Source organism: Acinonyx jubatus, chromosome C1 (genome assembly GCF_027475565.1).
Source record: "Acinonyx jubatus isolate Ajub_Pintada_27869175 chromosome C1, VMU_Ajub_asm_v1.0, whole genome shotgun sequence".
Taxonomy (NCBI): Eukaryota; Metazoa; Chordata; class Mammalia; order Carnivora; family Felidae; genus Acinonyx; species Acinonyx jubatus.
This window is the reverse complement of record NC_069381.1, coordinates 140,692,947-140,713,099: the sequence shown is the minus strand read 5'-3', so window position 1 is coordinate 140,713,099 and position 20,153 is coordinate 140,692,947. Positions and strand designations below refer to the sequence as shown.

At 39.2% G+C, this 20,153-nt stretch overlaps 1 protein-coding gene across 12 annotated transcripts in view; it reads right to left on the bottom strand.

The window, feature by feature from the left end:
• Positions 1 to 20,153, bottom strand: part of FMNL2 (formin like 2) — a 308,508-nt gene that overhangs the window by 79,952 nt on the left and 208,403 nt on the right. For 7 of the 12 annotated variants that reach the window (XM_053215080.1, XM_053215081.1, XM_053215079.1 and 4 more), the window contains exons 4-7: positions 19,126 to 19,202; positions 9,227 to 9,310; positions 6,049 to 6,201; positions 3,503 to 3,622 (exon numbers count right to left, since the gene is read on the bottom strand). In XM_053215080.1, coding sequence (XP_053071055.1) covers positions 3,503 to 3,622; positions 6,049 to 6,201; positions 9,227 to 9,310; positions 19,126 to 19,202 — 434 coding nt within the window. The remainder of the gene's footprint in view (positions 1 to 3,502; positions 3,623 to 6,048; positions 6,202 to 9,226; positions 9,311 to 19,125; positions 19,203 to 20,153) is intronic. The other 5 variants (XM_027055755.2, XM_053215084.1, XM_027055762.2 and 2 more) reach the window with 1 other exon arrangement.

Genomic DNA, 20,153 nt, shown 5'->3' with positions numbered 1-20,153 from the left:
TTTTTTTAACCTATTTTTATTTGTAATTTTCCCCCCTTTAAGTTGGACTCTATGGAAATAGATTAGATTTTCCAGTATCTTTCCATATGGAAAGTTTTAATAAATGCAGTCAAGGAGAAGAACTACTTTTAGAACAAAATACAGATTACAACTCTCAATAATGAAGACCATAAAATACTATAAAAAAATCTGAGTTGATTTTGTGTAACTTGAGGGCAGAAGAGGAAAGAGAAAAGACAATAACTATCATTTTAGAAATTACATCCCTAATTTATATAAACTAGAAAATGAACAGAACACTGTTCTTCTTGTTCTGAATCAAGGTAAAAACTGCTTTAGCTTGTAATTATACAATTAAGAGATCTTTTTTTTTAATCTAATACTATAATGGTTTAAGAGGTTACATGATTTTCTTCCCCCAACAATTAAAATTGAAGGTAAAGCTCTACTATTGAAATAAAAGAACTTGTAAGAGCTTCAAAGCTTCTTCCAGAACACCTCTTACTTTTCACGCAAACTGATACAGAGTTGGTGTTCCCATATATTTAAATAACATCAGGAATACTGCTGTGGACACAAGTATTTACTGCAACAAAGACGAATCAACTACATGGGCCATTGGTCCATGCGTGGAAATAGGTCTGCAGGAACTAGGTAACTCCTTGGACAATAAGGTCTTAGCTCAGTGCCTCATCAACAAAAAGTGTTCAAATAACCACATATGAGATCTCTTCCAGATTCCAACTTTGCTGTTTCTACTAATGATTCTATTTCTCTTCTAATCATACACAAAATTTTCTCTTTACCACTTTGACCACCAAGTCAATTCTGGAACATCTTCATACTTGGCCTTTGCTCTATGTTCTAAGTTCTCAGGTACCTCCTTTAGAGGTCCAAGCATCAGCCATCTGTTCCTCCAATCAACACCCAGTGCATTCACCAGACCCTACGCGCTCAAAAAGTTCAACTACCTCATGTGTTTTCCCATTCTGCTGCCTACCAGATAAAACCCAAACTCCAAAATTCAAGGTTCTTTGTTAGGTGGCGTCTGATTCATAGGTATATACTACATGTATTTTACATCAGTTCCAAAACATCGTACAAACAAAAATCTGAAAAAAGCTTACTCATAATCTCGCCTTTGGTGAAAAACAGTCACTATTTTCATTTGATAAACTCTTTTTCAATGCCTTCCCATCTGCACGTAGGCGAAAATGAAATCATATAAATGCAGAACTTTTTGTCTGACTCTTGTCCTTTATTTAGAAGTTACTTTTTCATGTTTCTATGTAACTTGTTTGTAATAGCTAAGCTATACTGATCATTTATGTTGACAGCATATTGATGAGGGTCTCCAGTAGCTCCTCTGGCATCTTTGCATGAAGTAGAAAAAGGCACATTTTCTGAGAAGGATCAGCAAAAGCCCTTCCTGCAGGGTACAACTGACATAAAGACAGGTGGACACCCTGATATAACAGAGACTATTTACTGAGGGAGAAAAAAATCATCCTGTGAATAAATAGGCAGGATAACATGGTTTAAAAGTTGGAGTCAGGCCAGCTCACTTCACATCCCGCCTCCTATACTCACTGTTTGATCTCAGGAAAGTTGCTTAACCACTAGAGACCTCAGCTTCTTTGCAGGGATAAGAGTCATCACTATCCCATAAAGCCATGGTGAACAGTAAATCACTGAAGGGCCTTAGAACAGTGCCTGGCACACGGTAGACACTCAATATGTTTTCCCCCCAATAAAAATCCTATCAATGTCATCTATTACCTTTGTGCCTATTGTTAAATATTTTTAAAAATTACTGACATGGAAAACACTGCCAGGAATGGGGTAACTGTGCTAAAGTGTTTATCAACAACGATCTAAATTTGAACTCTTCGGCTCTTCATGTAAATCCACTAAGGATAATAGATGGTAAATACTCAGTTGATGACTACTCAGGAAATGTCATTCCTTTTGATAATAATCTCAGGAAAAAATGTGAAATTTGTTCTGGGGGATCTTAGGAAGAAATACTTATGGAAGTTAACATCTTAGAGGAAATGTGGATCTTGGTTCCCTTACCACAATGGGAAGGGTCAGTCGGGGTTACCTACAAGGCAGTTGCTAACAAACCCTTTCCAGCTTTGTTTGTCTATGACCCAATGTCTCCATTAAATAGCCCTCTACCTCCATCACAAAGGACACGTTCTTCCCTCTTTCCCAAACATGCCGGATCTCAGATATACACTTTTGCTCATCTCATGCCTCTTCACTTTACTTCTACCTGAAGCACTCTCCTCACCCTGAAGATCAACTCTGGCCATCACCCAAAGTCCCAGTTAAAATCTGGCCCCTTCTTCCAAGCTCTTAGACTTCTACCCATTTCTTTTAAAACTCAAACAGAGGGGCGCCTGGGTGGCTCAGTCAGTTAAGTGTCTAACTTTGGCTCAAGCCATGATCTCACAGTTTGTGAGTTTGAGCCCCGCGTCAGGCTCTGGGCTGACAGCTCAGAGCCTGGAGCCTGCTTCGGATTCTGTTTCTCCCTCTCTCTCTCTGCCCTTTCCCTGCTCATGCTGTCTCTCTCAAAAATAAACATTAAAAATCCAAACAGCTATTTACTATGTCACTGCTTATTTAGTCTAATGACACTAAGTAACTGTTCTTAAAAATTAAAAATGACTTTCTCTTACATCTGAATTAATACAACCTTTGTCTTCAAAAATCAAACATGTACTCATGTGCATATATAGCATCATTTAATTTAGCCAGACCTATGGCCACATTAACAGAAATCTTAACTGAAGGAAAACTAGGCCCTAAGCTTACAATCCCAGGTTTCCACCACATCAATATCAGTGTTTTTACCACTGGCCAAGTTGACAAATTGATAAGATAAAACCTAACAGTTAATATAACTCAAGGTGAATGTCATATCCTAAAATTTTTAATCTTCCATTTTAAATAGTTAAAAACTGAATACAAAGAGGAGAGTGTCCATCAACATTAAAATTTTGTGTAAAAACAGTGTTTTTCCTTTTTTCTTTCATCAAGCCCCATTTATAAAATGTTGTCAATTTTGTGAAATCCCCTTTCTTCTTCCAAGTTGAACCCCTTTTGCCAAGTGATATAGGGTCAGATTTCTATTCAATCAATGTTCTTATCTGGAGATTAAGATGAGGGAACTAAAATCTGCATTTGGATACAGAAGACACTCTTATCAAACAAAGCTACCAGAATAAGCTACAGTACATGAACTCATATCCTTCTACTCTTTTCAAAAAACCTGTAACATTAACACAATATACCTTAAAGGGTCAGATTCTTAAATTGAGGAATCATAATATGCTAACAGAGTGCACCAAAGTTTAAAAAGCAGTGGACTTTGTTCCAGCACAGGGTGATGGTAGTAAGCCATGAGGTTATCATATTATAACCTGGGGATGGGTCGCAATACCCTGCCACCATGCGCTACGAGCTCTCATGGGTGTCGTGTCCACCCGTGACTTACGAGATTTTCCGGTTTGAAGCCTCATCATCAGTGTGTAAACTGAAGCTGCTCCAGAGGCAACAGGGAGAGGAGCAGCTCTGGTGGCATTTGAACTGAAGATACTCAGGCAGAGAAACCAATCTGGTGGTGGTGTAAGACATGAATGGAACCGGAGGGAGAGGAGACAGGAGGATGAGAAAGGACAAAGCAGAGGATGAGAAGACAATCAGAAATGAGATGGAAGAATGAAAAAGAAGGGCAACGAAAAGAAAGCCAAAAAGTGAAGGAAGTGTGGGGAGCAGAGAAGAAAGGGGAGAGAAGGAGGAGGAGGAAAAGAAAAAAAATGTAAACAATCTTTGGGTATATGAAAAGCAACATGTACCATATGCCCGTACTTCTGATTGCTGTTTTGTTTTGTTTTTTAAGTCACAGATGCTATCAAATGACCAAATACAGAATTAGAATCCAGGCACAAATCCATGAACCACAAGAGTATCATTGATATACATTGTTCAAAAACAAAAGTCTAAAATAAAAATAAACGTTAAAAAAAAAAAAAGTCTAAGCTTCAGGTCAATAAGCAGCATAAAAGTTACTGCCACCTTGATTTTCGGGAGTTACTAGAACCCGCGAAGGAAGAGTCAAAGGAAATCCAAATGTTCCGTTCCTCAGTTTGAAACTGTTCAAACACAAGACAGAAGAATGTGATATTGGTTTCTTAATTGGTCGTCTTCTAGCACATCTGCCAACCATCCATGTCATACACTTGCTGACTTTCCCAGAACAGCATTTCCATCATGTCTATCTATACTTTTGGTCCATTTTTTTCCAATTTAAAATGAATTCTAACAGGATCTACCTTGAGCCAACTGTCAAACAATGCCTTCCAGGGTCCAGGACTACCATTCTCCTTATACCTAAAATATTCCCATATTTTCCTGATTCTTCCACTCTTCTAGAAACAATGTATTCTCAATGAACAGTCTTTAATAATTCAAAATTAGGCATAATGAATTATTAATCAGAAAAATGAATCCTGTGAAGGTGGTACCTAGCCAATATATGATACATTCCAAGTAGGAAATGATAAAAAAGTGAATTAAAATGTACTTTTGTCAATTAAATTCCTTACATATAATTATATCTACACTAATGGTAAGAATTTCCATTCCAGTACGAAGGTCATTAGGGAATTCCTCAGGCATGACTGGCCTTTCTTCAACTTCCAAATCAGCCTTGTCCACATGTAAAGTTGACGTAGACTAGCAAGTTATATAGCTCTTGGCCTATTGCAAATACCACGAGACGAACTGAAACACTGCTCTTCATTATTATTGAACCATTCAAAACCCATTATTATTTTTGGCATCTTCAAACGTGGAAAATCTGAATGGCTGATTGGAAGCATCTCATTCAAACGTCAAATCCTTCTGCAAAACTGAACTTTATTATTGAGATATTAACTTTCTATGACCAAAACCTAAGTCAAAGGGACAAAAGGTAAATAAAAGGCTACCAGCTACAAAAAGTCTGAAAGCCACATTTTCACTGATTTACAACTTGACACATGGGACCCCACCACCAATGACCCAATATCCATGGGGATCTTAAACATGGACAGGAACAACATCCACTTGCCAGATCAAGTCTGAAATAAGTGACATAAATTTTTCAAGCTGCAAAGAATAAGCAACATTTGGGAATGAGGCATTTATTAATAAAAATTTTTTATTAAACTTCTGCAAAACAGCAACCTTTAAGAACTTGCACTAGATGTCATCTCCATCTTGACAGACAGGGTTCTGATTTATCCATCCGTGTACCTTAACTCTAACTACAGTGCCTGGCAAATTATAGAAGCTCAAAAATATTTTTCAGTGAATGAATGTGGAAATGAGTGAATAATCAATCGCAGTGACATTCCAGCTGTTAGCAGTAGAGATGATCAGCACCCATCCTTCCTTAGTATGGTGGTATTTCAACCATGAAAGACTAGAGAACAAATTCTTAGGAGGAAACAGAAGATTGACAACTGAGCACACCTAACCAAAGAAGCACTGCTTAAAGGCATTTCATTAATAAAAAGGATCACTACAGCATTGTGCACCTAGGACTAAGAACACATCCCAGAGAGCACACACCTGAGCTACCAATGGAAGAAGGGAGGGGAGAAGAGTATGAAGAGCCAACAAGGAATTCTTGAGAACCCCAAATCTCAAGAGGTGCTGCCTCTACCCAGAACACACAGCCTAAATCACAAAGTCAGCATCTCCCTGGTTTCGAAAACTTAAGCTGCCGATGGAGTCTACTGCATTCCATCATTTGGCAGAACTTTCTGTGCTGAGTGCAGGTGTGGTGTTCCCAGAAATCTATTTAAAGCTACAGAATATTGTCCCACTGATGCTCCCATAAACTCCTGAAGAAACTTTCCTTTGCATCAATAGAAATCCAAGGGTTGCATGAGAAGTTACAGCAATCTGTAGCCCAGGACCATCACCAGAAGCCAGGAACTCTGCTGTCCCCACATATCCTATCACAATGCCTCCCTCCTGATTAAAGGAACTCACCGCAGTGCAGAATGCCTTCCTGAGCGGGATACACTGTTGCCCACCGGGGAGGGCAGGTTGCTTCCTCTGTGTAGATCCTCGATGGACCTACTCCAGGGCTTTGATTTGTCCACCGAGCTCTCCACAGTGCTTTCCACGCTTTCAAAATCAAAACTAAAACAAAAGAGAAATGCCACTGAAGCCTTAAGAGTTCACAGTCACACAAATGCAGGGATGTGCATAACATGCTCCTTCCTAGTATATACATTTGCACCTTACAATGGGTAGTCTTTGCAAACAAAGAAAACTGAAAAAGAAACATAAAAGAATTTTCACGGACTCAGTGTTCACTTGCAGAATACAAAATGACAAATACTGGGCAAGGCAAAAAAAATAGTTGAACAACAGCGCAGAAATAAATAGTAATGTGTTATCTGTATTTTACTACAAGGCTTACTAATTTACCAACTGCTAACACTGCTATGGGGGAAGGGGAAGGAAAGATCTTACAGCTGTCTTCATTTTGCTTTAACAAGTCAATATGTAGGCTTAGACTAATTTATTCCTACCCATCAATTTTCACTGAGCATTTTCTCCTAGTGTGTTGGCAAGTGTACTTTTCCAACCATATGTGATACATTACTCGCAAAGTTATGGATTTGCTTTGATTTTGGAATCTCTTCCCAATGTGGTGCTCTTTAAAGTAGGACTGTTGTTTCTCTCTGACATTTTTTGAGGTTATTACTCATGTTAACCATGTTAGAATAAATGGAGAGTTAAGTTGCTCATTTTTGCATAATTTTAGGAACAAAATTTTTAAACAGCCAGGCCTTTGTGTTGTATGCATTTTCTCCTCCCAAAGTTAGTAGCTCTCCTTTGTCGACAAAATACTTCATCAAGTGTTTCTACCCATAGTTCCACACGGCAACACCTGATCAGAGAATAAACAGAAGGCAGCTATACTTAATATCACATGGAAGATTCGAGAGGCTATTGCAGAAGAGACAGTAACAATACATATCGGAAAAAACCAGTAGGACTTTTTGTCAAAAAGTTTGACTTTTTATAAAAGTACGATGGCCAAAATAAAGTTATTCTGTTAGAATTCCGTCAGAATTGTCATCTGCAAACTCGGATGAGCCACTGATGTATCATTAGTGAATGGATCTGGCCATTTTGTCATGCTTTTGGATGCAGGAAGCAGAGCTGAACAGAAAAGAGGTGGGATTGAGTAATCAAATCCTTAAGAACTAAAAATAGAAGTCTACAACGGATACTGGAGAAGGTAAGCTGAGGGGGGCACCCCAAGATCACCCGTGTCACTGTTACTCTCGCCAAGTCACTCTGCAACCCCCAAGTCACTGGTCAGCTGTTCCATAGCTTCCCACTCCTCTCAGCTCACCCTTCCCACCCCCCTTACAGAGCAGAATTAGGAAACACACACCTTAGTTAAGCATCCTATTTAGGGATGGAACATGAACCTGTTGGTTCACGTTACCTGGGCTAGGAAACTGTCACAAGCCAAGGAACAGTAAGGAACTTTTCAGCCCATTAGTTTCAAGAAAGAACGTAAGTTATGTATTTATATAAAACTTATCTAAACAAGGCAAAAGCAAACCAAACCTAGCAAGCAGAGAATGTAAAGGCAACGCCAAAAAAATGAGATTAGGAAACCACAGCTCTGAGTTCTGATCTTTTGCTGGGTTTGATCTTATGCTACAACTAGGATCCCCTCGTGGTAGCACCTCCTTTTTCTGCTGGTCCTAAGTGAGGGTACATTTGGGAAAACTGGTTCACAGGCTCTATCGTTATATAGGTAAAGGGTTAATCACAGCAAACATTTCATACATAGCGTGCCATCCTTTTCAATTGAAATTTCCACTGAAATTTCTTAGCTTTTCCTCGATTCCATAACCATTCCTTCAGATTTTAAACAATGCAGCAGGGTAGTATTATCGTGTTTGTCACAGAATATAAAGTGAAAAAGAGGTTAGCAGTTTTTGACATGATGGACATAGACAAGAAACCCCCTTTGGAAGAATAGGCTATAAAAAGTGGGGTTATACCTCAGAGGACAATTTCTTAAAAAACTAAGAACTTGTCCATCGGTGTCTCTTACTCTACTTCACATCATACACCAGAATTATCAAACCTGAAACTGATTAAGCTAGTCTCCGTTAATACTGTCATTTCTGCATCCGTTAGGTAGGAGTAATTACAGCTTTCTCCTCACGCATGCTCAAGGAAGTGCTGAGGGTTCTAAGATAACAGCTGGTTCAGTCTTAGGACTTCTTTGGAATGATGCGATATAAAAAAACAAGTTACTGCTTTTAAAGGCAGCATGGAGAGAGGGGAAAACACTATCACCCAAGTCAAAATGTCTTCCAAACAAATTGTAAATATAATTATTAAGTATTACTTCCTCAATCTGTGTGTGTGAGAGAGTCTATCGGTGGATACTGCAATCTTTTTGCTTTTTTTTGACTAAAGGAGGGAATGTGGAGAAGAAAACGTCTCATCCAAATGTACATTTCTCATTCCTGTTGTAAATCCTTCCAGAAGCCTCGCAAATGGGAAAATTTTATGAATTAACAAAAAACAAGGTTAAATACGTTGATTTTTTTTTTCCTGCTCTGCCCCAATTTTCTCCTCCCTCACCTTAGGAAGGTGAAGTCAAAACAACACAAATATACCCATCAAGTAAAAAAGCAAAGCCTCTGTTTACTCCTCCCCTCAGTCCCACTAGATTTGGTATCCCCATCTGCAATTATTTTCTCTGCATTTGCTAGCACGTACAAATGTATATATTTTTGTTTTGTTTTCTAATAAAAAGAAAGTCACTCTTCTGTGTCATGTGTTATTCACTCAACAGTATATCACATACCTCTTTCAGTATCTGCTAGGGTATTCTACCATATGGACGTAATGTAACTTGAGCACTGAAGAAAGTTACCTCTTTTAAAAATAAGGACTCCTCCAAGGTTGATTTTTATTCCCCCGTTTTACTTCTGCCTTGAAAGCATTTCTAATAACAATTACGTGATTTGCTTTTAGCTACTTGAGTAGAAACAAACCTCCTTAAACCTTACCACATCTGCTGCTGGATTTCTCCCCCTCAATGCGGTATGTAATTTTACCACTCTCTTGCATCTTCTGTGACCACATGAAATTCAAAAGCCAAAAGCCAAGTTTTACTTACGTGACCGCGTACTGCGCAAATGATAGATATTCCACTAGAACATCAAGACCCCTGTTTTCTTCATTCAGAAACTCTCTGACCCATCTGTTAAAAATAAAAACAATTATCACAGAGGTTCATCACATGCTCTGCCATGAGAAAGCCCAGTGAACACAGTTACTGTTCCACCAGAAACTTTCACTTCAAGGAAATAACGGAGGCAGACCTAGACTCCATCACACGAAGTAGGTACTTTTCAATATGGTAACCACATATAAAACCACATATAAAAACCACAGCATTTCAACGTGCAAGAAAAGGGGGCAAAAGGTATACATGTGCCTCCCTTGCATTTTACTGCTTAGGAGACTTGAGGTGACCTGTAGGAAGTGTTCTAAAAAAGGAACCTGCTAAGTGTATTTTTTCTACCACAACTGACCCACAGCCTGCTTGTTAAAGGAGCCAAGACTACACAGGGAATGCGGCAAGCTAGGAACGTGACGACATAAGCAGTGAAGTTCAGGCATGATTCCAAATCCACATTCAAGTCCTTCTTGGCACGCTAGGCCACAGAAAACACTGAACTAGCCAATGAGAAACCAGTATTTAGGGGCTTCTGGAAATTCAATAGGGTTAATTATTTGCTTAATTTTTTCCATGAATGTTAAAACCTCTTAAAAACTTGCAGGCGCCGCATACCATCATCAAAGCCAAGACATGACAGATCATGTTTTTCTTTAATTCATTTTAAATAGTATCACCTTGCATTTAAATGGTGGGTTCGAATGCAGTTCAGTGAGAATTTTTACTGATTTTTATTTGCACTTCACCATAACTCCTAGAGATGAAGCAGAGTGGTCAAACAGAACCTTCAGGCACTGAGGATAAACACTTGCTACCACGGATTTCCTCCAGGGCATTCATCTTCAAAGAATGCATGATACCTGATTAATAAACCTTCAATAGGTACTGACAAGTAAGTAAAAAAGTCTGCTACTATCACAGAAATGGGACTTGAGGTACATCACCCACATGCGTTCCAAAACTGGTTTCCTTCCTCCAAAAACACCAAGCAAAAAACAGGCCCACCAGCTCTGGACACGATTGCTACTCTAGAAGCTAGTTTCGCAAGCTGTTATAACAACAGGACGACAATCGTACGTGTATTGTTAAGGATGAAAAATCCCTTAAAATCTTCGTCTTGACTGAAGAAAAAAAAAAATCTGATGGACTCAGGATGCCTGTTTTTAAATTCTGTTTGGGGCCTTTTTTCCTTTATCCTCAAGCTCATTCTTTGTTGTATTCCTCTCATCTCCATGATGCAAACTCAGGTCTGCAGGTAGCCCCCGGAGGCAGCAAGGTAGGAAAAGCAGGCAGCTTATCTCGTATTTTCCCCCAAGTGTCTCAGGCAGGCTATCACAAAATGTATGCACCTCACACAGCCACATATAAGCAAATAATATCAAAAAGATACCTAGAGAGGAAAGTAAAGGAACACCACCCGTTGGGTCTCTTAAGAGCTGACAAGGGGCGCTTGCGTGGCTCAGTCGGTTAAGCGTCCGACTTCAGCTCAGGTCACGATCTCGCGGTCCGTGAGTTCGAGCCCCGCATCGGGCTCTGGGCTGATGGCTCAGAGCCTGGAGCCTGCTTCCGATTCTGTGTCTCCCTCTCTCTCTGCCCCGCCCCCGTTCATGCTCTGTCTCTGTCTCAAAAATAAATAAACGTTTAAAAAAAAAAAAGAGCTGACAAAAACTAAAAGAGCTGGCCACCCATCAGGCTTCAAAACCACCACATACAGCGTCTCCTGGCTTCTGCCTCTGGATACTTTGTTGATTTATTTTAATTATTCTCCCTTTACAGCTAGATCTCAGGAGGCACGGTACATTTTTAAGTGCAAATAATTAGAAGCCTAGAAATAGTAAATAAATTTTCTTTTTATAAATGGTAGGACACTAAAGCAAGGCTGGCAGTCACTATGGAAATCCGATGACTAGCTGCTCTGGAAACTCAAGCCTCTTAGCTTCTCCGAGGCCTCTCCAGTGGCCTGGCCTGTGAGCTCTGGCTGGGTGATTGAAACTGGCCCTCAATGGCAGGCATGCAGCAGGAATCCTGGGGGCTGGGCACGGAGGTCTTCATTTTAGAATGAAGAGTCACCATACACTCCAGATGATACAGAGCAATCTCAATTCTACACTTTCTATCTCAGTGGCTCATAAAAACACTCCAGTGTAGGAGATGAGAACAACTATTGTAGTTCCTTCTGGTTGATTTTCTAGACATAGCCTCTAAAGAGCAGAGATGGTCCAGGACACCCTGTGGACCTATCACTGCCTTAACCACCAGCACTTCCAACTCAGGGATTTTAGCCACAAACTAAATGGGAGGCAAATCACTCACAGATAAGAAAATGTTTAAATAAAATAGAGGGAGGGAGGGAGGGAGGGAGGAGGGAGGGAGCCACGCACGTCAGGAGCCACAATTCTCTTGACTCAAAGTACTAATATGAACACATTTTCATGCAGGGATAAAGACTATTTAGCTAGCTTCTTTTTCTTGAATCCAATGCTATTATGGATGCCTCCAGCCCCAGTTGCTGATTTTGAGTATAAGTGCCTTAAAAACAATTTTCACAGTGAAAGGCAGGAACAAACTGCACATTTCCTAACAAGTTGGCTAGAGTGTAACAATTCCTGCCTCTGAGAGGTTTAATTTCATGAGGTTAATCTCTTTTTCTAAACCCTGAGATCTTCCCTGGGTCTTTGATCTGGCCCAGACACCCCTAGGTGATTTAGGGAAGAGTAAGATAAAAATCTATCACAGTGGGGGGACCCGGGTGGCACAGTTGGTTAAGCATCTGACTTGATCTTGGCTCAGGTCATGATCCCACAGTTCATGAGTTCAAGCCCTGCATCAGGTTCTGCGATGATGATGTGGAACCTGCTTGGGATTCTGTCTCTCCTTCTCTCTGCCCCTCCCCCTGCTTGTACGTATACACACACACACACACACACACACACACACACACACACACACACACGTTCTCTCTCAAAATAAATAAACTTAATAATTAAAAAAAACCTTTTTAAATCCACCATGGTTGACCTCCTTATCCTCTTTGCCAAACGATCCAAGGTTAGCCAAGTCATTTCAGCAAAAAGGCTATGCATTTACGGGAAAAAAAAACAAAACAGTCTTCACTTTTCCCCCTCTCTTATCAATTCCTAGCCCCTCTACACTTGGGATATACTGTGGAGGAGAGAACAGAGGTGAGAGTGAACTTCTGAGGAGAGGAAACAGTATACAAACAAAATGGGTAAAGATGAAAACTGGGCAAATTTCAAAGCAGTATCTTTAACTTAAAGGCATAAAAAAAATGGAAGCCCTACTGTGCAGATTCACATACATGATCCTGCAATGACATATCATAAATTTAGGGTTCCTCTAAAAAATTATTTCCATTTTTCACTTCTGTGCATATTATATAGTTTTTTTGTTTTGTTTTACATGTTGCCAACATGCACACCGTTTCAAATTGGATGATTATAGGTTCTGGAAACAAGAATTATTTCTGACTCTGATAGCATACATCACTGAGTACCCCCACAGATTCAGTGTAATTACCGTATGTTGTAAATTTGAATTAGGCAAATTCTAAATCAGCTGCTCAGGAGCTGGAAGAGACCATGATAAGGAAAAAGAGCTCTGAAAAAAACTCTTACTCAAGGAAGGAATCTATGTGCAGATGTCAACAGTTACTGTTTTATCATAGACAGGTTCAAGTTGTTTCAGAGTTGCTCGTTTCTCTCTGCTTCCACTCTCCTCACCCTACCCCTGAACCCCGCCAACTTTAGAAACTCATTGTTCTGATCTAGAAAGTGAAGTCTCAAGGGACCTTTTTGGCTCCAAATTTCTAAGATTAAACAAAGCAGACCCAAGATCACAAGATAAGGGACAGTGGTGAATTCCCTTTGCCAGTCTCCTTTTGAAGGTGCTCCTAATACATGGCGGAAACTGCAGTTGAGGAAAAATCATGCAAAAAACTCACAAGCAGCAAGAGAAAGAAGGTAAGCATCACTCAGATAAACCATCAGCTGCCAAATCTATTCTTCAAGACAGTGTCACAAACGGTTCTTAGTGCAGCCCACACATCACTAGGGGTCCCTGAGACCCTCTGAGGGGTTTGGGAAGTTAAAACTGTTTTCACAAAAATATTAAGATAGTAATTGCTTTCCACAGTGCTGACACCCACACTGATGGTACAAAATAAATGGTGGAGAAAACTGCGACTGGCAGAAAATACACCTATTTGGTGTTCTTCACCCAGAGCACTTGGGAGAGAAAAAAAGTCAGCTTCACTTTAAACTGTCCTTAAGGAAGCAATAAAAAAAAATACTGATTTTAGTAAAGCTTGTGCCACGAGTTTGTATCTTTTTAATTTTCTATCTAACAAAATGGAAAGCCCACATAAACCTCTCTCCCCTACTTTCCCCAAGTGCCACGGCTGACTCCAGGAAAAGCACTTGTGCAGTTTTTTGAGACACCAACTGAACAAGTTGCTGTTGGGTTTTTTTTTGTTGTTCTTTATTTTTTATTTATGTATTTTTTTTACATGAAACATAAAATGACTAACAAATACAGTTACTCTGTCTTGGGTATTTGGCAGACATTTTCTCAAAAGTGAATGAAGTGAGCGTATCATTTCAAGGAAAACAACTGAGAGGATTTGTTGTCCATTATAAAATATGAGGTTTCAAACAAAAAACTAAAAATTCTGGAACACTTGTATTCCCCACCACGAACTTGACAACTGCCCAATCCTTAAAGTATATTCAGATTACACTGATAATTATTAATGAATGTGAATGTTTTCATATTGTAGAATAAAATGTCTCAATCTTTGAGAGATCAGAAAAACTCAGTGAAACCATATTTTCCAAATAACCAATTCATGATGTTACCCTAATTATGCCTGGGTGGAACGACCCATTCAATTTTCAAGATAGAACAGTGGGGTCACCTGGGTGGCTGAGTCGGTTGACGGTCTGACTTTGGCTCTGGTCATGATCTCACAGTTCCTGAGTTCAAGACCCACATCAGACTCACTGCTGTCGGTGCAAAGCCCACTTCAGATCCTTCTCCCTCTCTCTCCACCCCTCCCCAGCTCGTGCTATCTCTTTCAGAGTAAACATTAAAAAAAAAAAAAAAAAAAAAACCCACAGTGAATTTTAGTTTAACCAAGTACAAAAGCCCATTGATATTCTTTCAGATTCTACAAAGAAATTACCACTCATTGAAGGATGGTGTACTATGAAAGAAGAATATCCACAATTATCTGCAGGTTATTTAAAACTCCTTTTTTCAAGTGCATATGTGTGTGAAAGGCCGGTTTTTCTTCATGTACATCTTCACATACATATACAACATATTACCACAAATCAAATGCAGACAAAGAAGTCAGAATCCAGCTGCCTTCTATTAATCAGACATTAAAGAAATTTATAAAAATGTAAATCAATGCCATTCCTGTTACTATTTTTTTCTTGTTGCTTTGGAAAATAGATATTTCTCACAAAATATCTTGTTTGTGCTATGTTTATTATTTTGTATTTACAACTTTGTATCTATTAAATATTTACTTTAAAATAAAAATTAAATTTTATTAAATAAGCAAAGTGAAAATTCATCAGTTAAATTTCCAATATGGTAAACATTAAGAGATAAAACCCACACAAACAAAAGCGTATTAAGGTTCAAAATAATTTAAGAGCAAAGGAATCCTGAAATCAAAAAAATTTAAAAACTGCTGGTTCAGATAATGGACTTTATGTTTGGACATATCAAGGTTCAAATCTCAGTGCTTCTCAATTGTGTGGACTGAAGCAAGACAATTAGTAACTGACTCTAACTTTCCTCATCTATAAACAGGGGCTCAGAGGTAAAGGGCAATAATAAAAAGATTTTTGTAAGAAATAACACAATGATGGGGTGCCTGGGTGGCTCAGTCGGTTAAGCATCCAACTTCGGCTTAGGTCATGATCTCACAGTTCGTGGGTTCCAGCCCCGCATCGGGCTCTGGGCTGACAACTCAGAGCCTGAAGCCTGCCTCAGATTCTGTGTCTCCTTCTCTCTCTGCCCCTCCCCCGCTTGTGCTCTGCCACTCTCTCTCAAAAATAAACATACACACAAAAAAAAAAAAAAAAGAAAGAAAAGAAAAGAAATAACACAATGGACATATTTAATAAATGACAAGATCATAATCTTTAGGATTTCTAAGAATCAACACTTAAAAATGAATTAATCATAGCACAGTTTGATATATACACACACCCCAAATCAACTGTACACCTGTTAAAAGCCTTAGTTATTCTTCTCTCTCTTTTCACTGGCCTGGCCCAGCCAGACCCTGTTTACCAAGATTCTGGGAATTGCAGGAGAAAAGACCTTCACTGAGCAGTTTGGGGCTCCTTCCCCTTTCCACAAATCTTCTCCCTGCCAACTGACACATTCCTCCCACGACTGCATGCCCATTCTTGCAGCTCCAATGAGATAAAGTGAAATGAGCATCTTTCAGAACATCTATGTTCTTGCACTCAGGATGAAAAGCAATTTTCTCTCTTAATGGAGAGTTTCGTTACAATAAAGTACCTCCAAAGAGACAGAACCTATACCTCAGTGCCAGGAATAAAGCCCATAAACCTACCCAGCTCACCACCACGACCACCACCTGAATCTTATCGCCCTGACATCCAAAATACCACCACAGATATCTCTGCCTACTCACACTGCATAGCCAAAGTGTTCTCACAGTACTTGGCTCCTTTCAAGGGTATTTCAAGTTATTTCAAGGGCTTGGATAAGTCATAATCCAATTTTTCTCTATTATTATAGTTCCTAAGAGTAAGTGAATAAGATTACTTCTAGTCCAATTCTTACTTCAATTTGGCTCAAAGAAAATTAATTTTCTTTCTCAGAAGATTGCTTCCATTTATACAGTTTTAGGCTTATATCACAACTCAGAACAAACCCTTTGCTGGACAAAGCTGTACCTTGGAATGTTATCTCAGCAAAGTCTCAGAGTTTAGGCTTAAAATACAAGCATGTGCCAAGAATAACCTTTACAAGACAAGTAGATTTTAAATGTAATTCTTCCTTTTAATTTCTGGGAATCACAATTTCCTAGGTGTCAGGATCATTTTAGACAGAGAAAGTAACAATCTCTGCATGGAATTCCTTAGAGGTAAAATAATATTATTGAATTATTATTAAACATTATTTTCAATAAGCCTAACAATAATAGCTATCATATTTTGAGTAACTATTATGTATTAGAGCCTATATTAGGTCTTTCATAAGTTATCTCATTTAACCTTACAACATTCATATTGGTAAATAATATCCTCATTTTATAGATAAGAAGTTAACTTAAGTCACAGAGTAAGTACAAAGAGCTTATGCAACTTATCTAAATAACTTATTTAATAACTAATCAAGAGCACACAAAAATCTGAACCAAGATCTCTTTTTCCATAAGACAATGGACACCCAATTATTCTTCTATTATGGTACCTCAATAAAGGGCAATAAAATCTATGAATACCTTATATAGCACATTGCGTTCCAAGAATTCCTCACTGTAATAATTGGTGATTTTCACATTACTGAGTAATTCTTCAAAAGACTTTCCAATCAAATGAGGTCAAGCCAGTTAGTTTCCATAATGAAGAGTCCAGTTCAAGTTTGGATTTTCAGGACAGTCAAGATAGGTCAAAGCCCTGGTGCGTGGCTTCATTCCATATAAGGAGAAGCCAAAAAATGGTTGTATGCAACCAGAAAATGAGCCGCCATGAATTTTTATGCTGCTCGAGCCAAAGCTTTCACAAAGTCTCACACAATAGGTGGTAGACAAAGGGAAACTTCAGATGCTAAAGATGAAAGAAATGTAAGAATCTTTCAACATGCCTATAGTATCCTAAACAGCAAACTACTCGGATTGCTTGCAGATTTGCACTGGCTCCAGCCCAACCCAGGCTCTTCTCTTCAGCCAACTTTGTATCAGAAAGGATTGTCTTGCTTTGATATTTGATGGTCAATTTCACATTATTTCAGCAATGCTCTTTGACAATTTGTAGAAACCCTGGCTGCAGCTCATTCTACCATTGTCAGTCAAGAAGAAGTGCCAACAGTCCAGGGTTGGACCTTACCAAATGGAATCTAGTTCCTGATCTGTAAATATTGGAAAGTATTTGAGTTTCCTAAGCTTGGATGCCCAACTGTATTAAATCACCACCACTTTCACCCCCAAAAGACAAGCCTCATTGCTTTGATCCCAGGGCCCTGATTACCTTACTTCCTTTCGGGGAAAGAGCTGTCAGATTAGACTATGTAAGAAAAAGAACACGGCATTTTGAACCACAGCACCTGGCTGTACAGCCATAGACTTTATAGGAGTTACTCACCTTCTCTGGTCTTGAATGTTTTTCATCTGTAAATGAAGAACTAGGTAATCCTTAACTTCTCTTCCAGTTCTAATACCATGATTCTATGACCCACTGCTTGACAGTCCATTTTCTTGGACAAAGTGATTATCAACTTTAGAAATCAGTTCATTTTCCAAATACTTCATTCTCAAGGTGACAAATGTGCAGTTATCCTTTAGGAAATGAACATTCTCACCCAAGCTTCATCACTGATAAATCAACCTTGCATTATCTGCAATTTAAAAAAGCTTATTCTGGGGCGCCTGGGTGGCTCAGTCAGTTAAGTATCTGACTTCGGCTCAGGTCATGATCTCGCAGTACGTGAGTTTGAGCCCTGTGCCCGGCTCTGTGCTGACAGCTCAGAGCCTGGCTCCTGCTTTGGATTCTGAGTTTCCCTCTCTCTCTGCCCCTCCCCCTCTCACGCTGTATCTCAAAAATAAATAAAAACATAAAAAAATTTTTTTTTAAAAGCTTATTCTGAAATAACTGTGGAAATGAACCATTTGAATGGCTTATACCAAAGCACAGCCTGAAGTAGAAGTAAACTATGATTGCTGGAGTGTATTTGTTTTACATAATAATCTGCAAAATTGTAATGTAACATACATGCAAAACTTCATTTCCAATAGACTTGCAAAGAATGTCGCAGGAAAAAATTCTGAAAGATCTAAAGTCTATAATCTTCTCTCTGTTAAATTCAAAGAATCAAAACACAGAGGGGCTAAATAACTGGCTGGGTGTTAAACAGGTATGTCCGAAGAACTAAAGCTGCAAAAGAGCATATCTGATATCATTCTGCCTTGGAGATGAATCCTCTTATTCTAAGGTACTGTACAATTATGCCATTCTAGGAGTAAGGGAGAATGCAATACAGTTGTACTCGCTAAAGGCAAGTCACATGCAAAACTCCCAGAAATGCTTAGCGTTGAGATTCTCCCAACTTTATTTTCTGGAGTGGATTTACACTCCTGGTCCTGAAGTCTAGGGATGCAGGACAGAGACACTCAGAACACCTAAGTGCAATGAGGGGCGTCAGGTGACATCATTCCAGTTTCTTGTCCCTTCTGGAGCTGAAGAAAGCACAATGAAGCAGCTTCAACTAACCAGGTGCAAGACTTCCCTGAGAGATCCTCCAGGATCCCAGGATACATTACTTGTTTGCGAGTTCCTGATTTGTCAGGAATTGTTACACACACAAGAGACCAAGCACTATCACTGCATCCAAGCAAAGAATTTTAGGACTGTTATTAATATCCGAATCAAAGACCGTCTGTCCTGCTTCTACTGATAGCAGCTCAAGTACTAACAAAGGCTCCGCCCATCTAAACCTCAGTCTCTTAATCTGTAATGATCAACAAGGAAGCTGAATTCTTTGGATATGATTCAGCCTTTTGGTAAAGTGTCCAAAAGCCTTAAAGCTAAAATGTAAATGGGCTCACTTACCCAATATGGTTGGTTCTTAAAGAAATTTCCAGTTCTCTTAGCACTTGTGTGGATTCTTGAACACGCCGCCTGAATTTCTGTAATTCAAGAACACATAATCTCACAAAAAAGATTTCATCAACTGCTATAACTGCCGCTTGTTTAACACAATATGAAAACATCTCTGCTCTTAAAGTGGGCTTCTCTTGCATTTCCTTTTGCAAAGCACACAAATTATTCTCATCATGAAAATTAGCTTGTGCAAAAGGACTGAAAAATTACTTACATCATATACTAGGTGTTTTTGAGTAAGTACATTATTTTTCCCTACCCTACAATATTCACCAAAATACCTAAGTGTTGGGGTTCCCTTACCCACCCACCCCCAGTTTCAATGATTTCCTAAGACTCCCTCCTAGAACTCAGCATACAGTTGTCCTTATGGCTAAGATTTATTGCACACTAAGCAAAAGGAAAGGTGCACGGGGTCAAGTCCAGAAGAAAATAGATACAAGCTTCCAACAGTCTTCTCCCAGAGGAGTCACAAATGATAGTATTTGTGAAATGCCGTCCACCAGAAAAGCTGTCCGCCAGCGTTTTTATTGAGAGCTGGTCACTTAGGCATTCTCTGCCTAGCACATACCACAAGTCCAGACTCCCAGGAAGAAAAAAGAAGGCAGTCAGCATAAGCTGTATTGTTGGCATGAACAGTTTAGGCACAGCGAATCCTTCTTATCAGGGAAAGTTATGAACTCCCCTGAAATGCAAGTTCCCAAGTGCCAACTAAGAGCCACCCTTGCAAGGTGGTCTTTCTAAGGCAGCCATCTCAGGACTGTTAGGTTATTTTCTATAGAGCGTAACATTTCCCAAAAGTCAGCATTCAGAGTTACCTCTACCTATGAGCCCTCATTTGGAAGGTCCCTCCTACTTTTGGAATGTCCTTCCTCATTCCCTGGCCAATAAAAACCCTACCAATCCTTCTAGAACCCCCTCAGGTCTTTCTTTCTTCAATGAATCACCCTCTGCTAGTAAATATATGCTTCTTTATC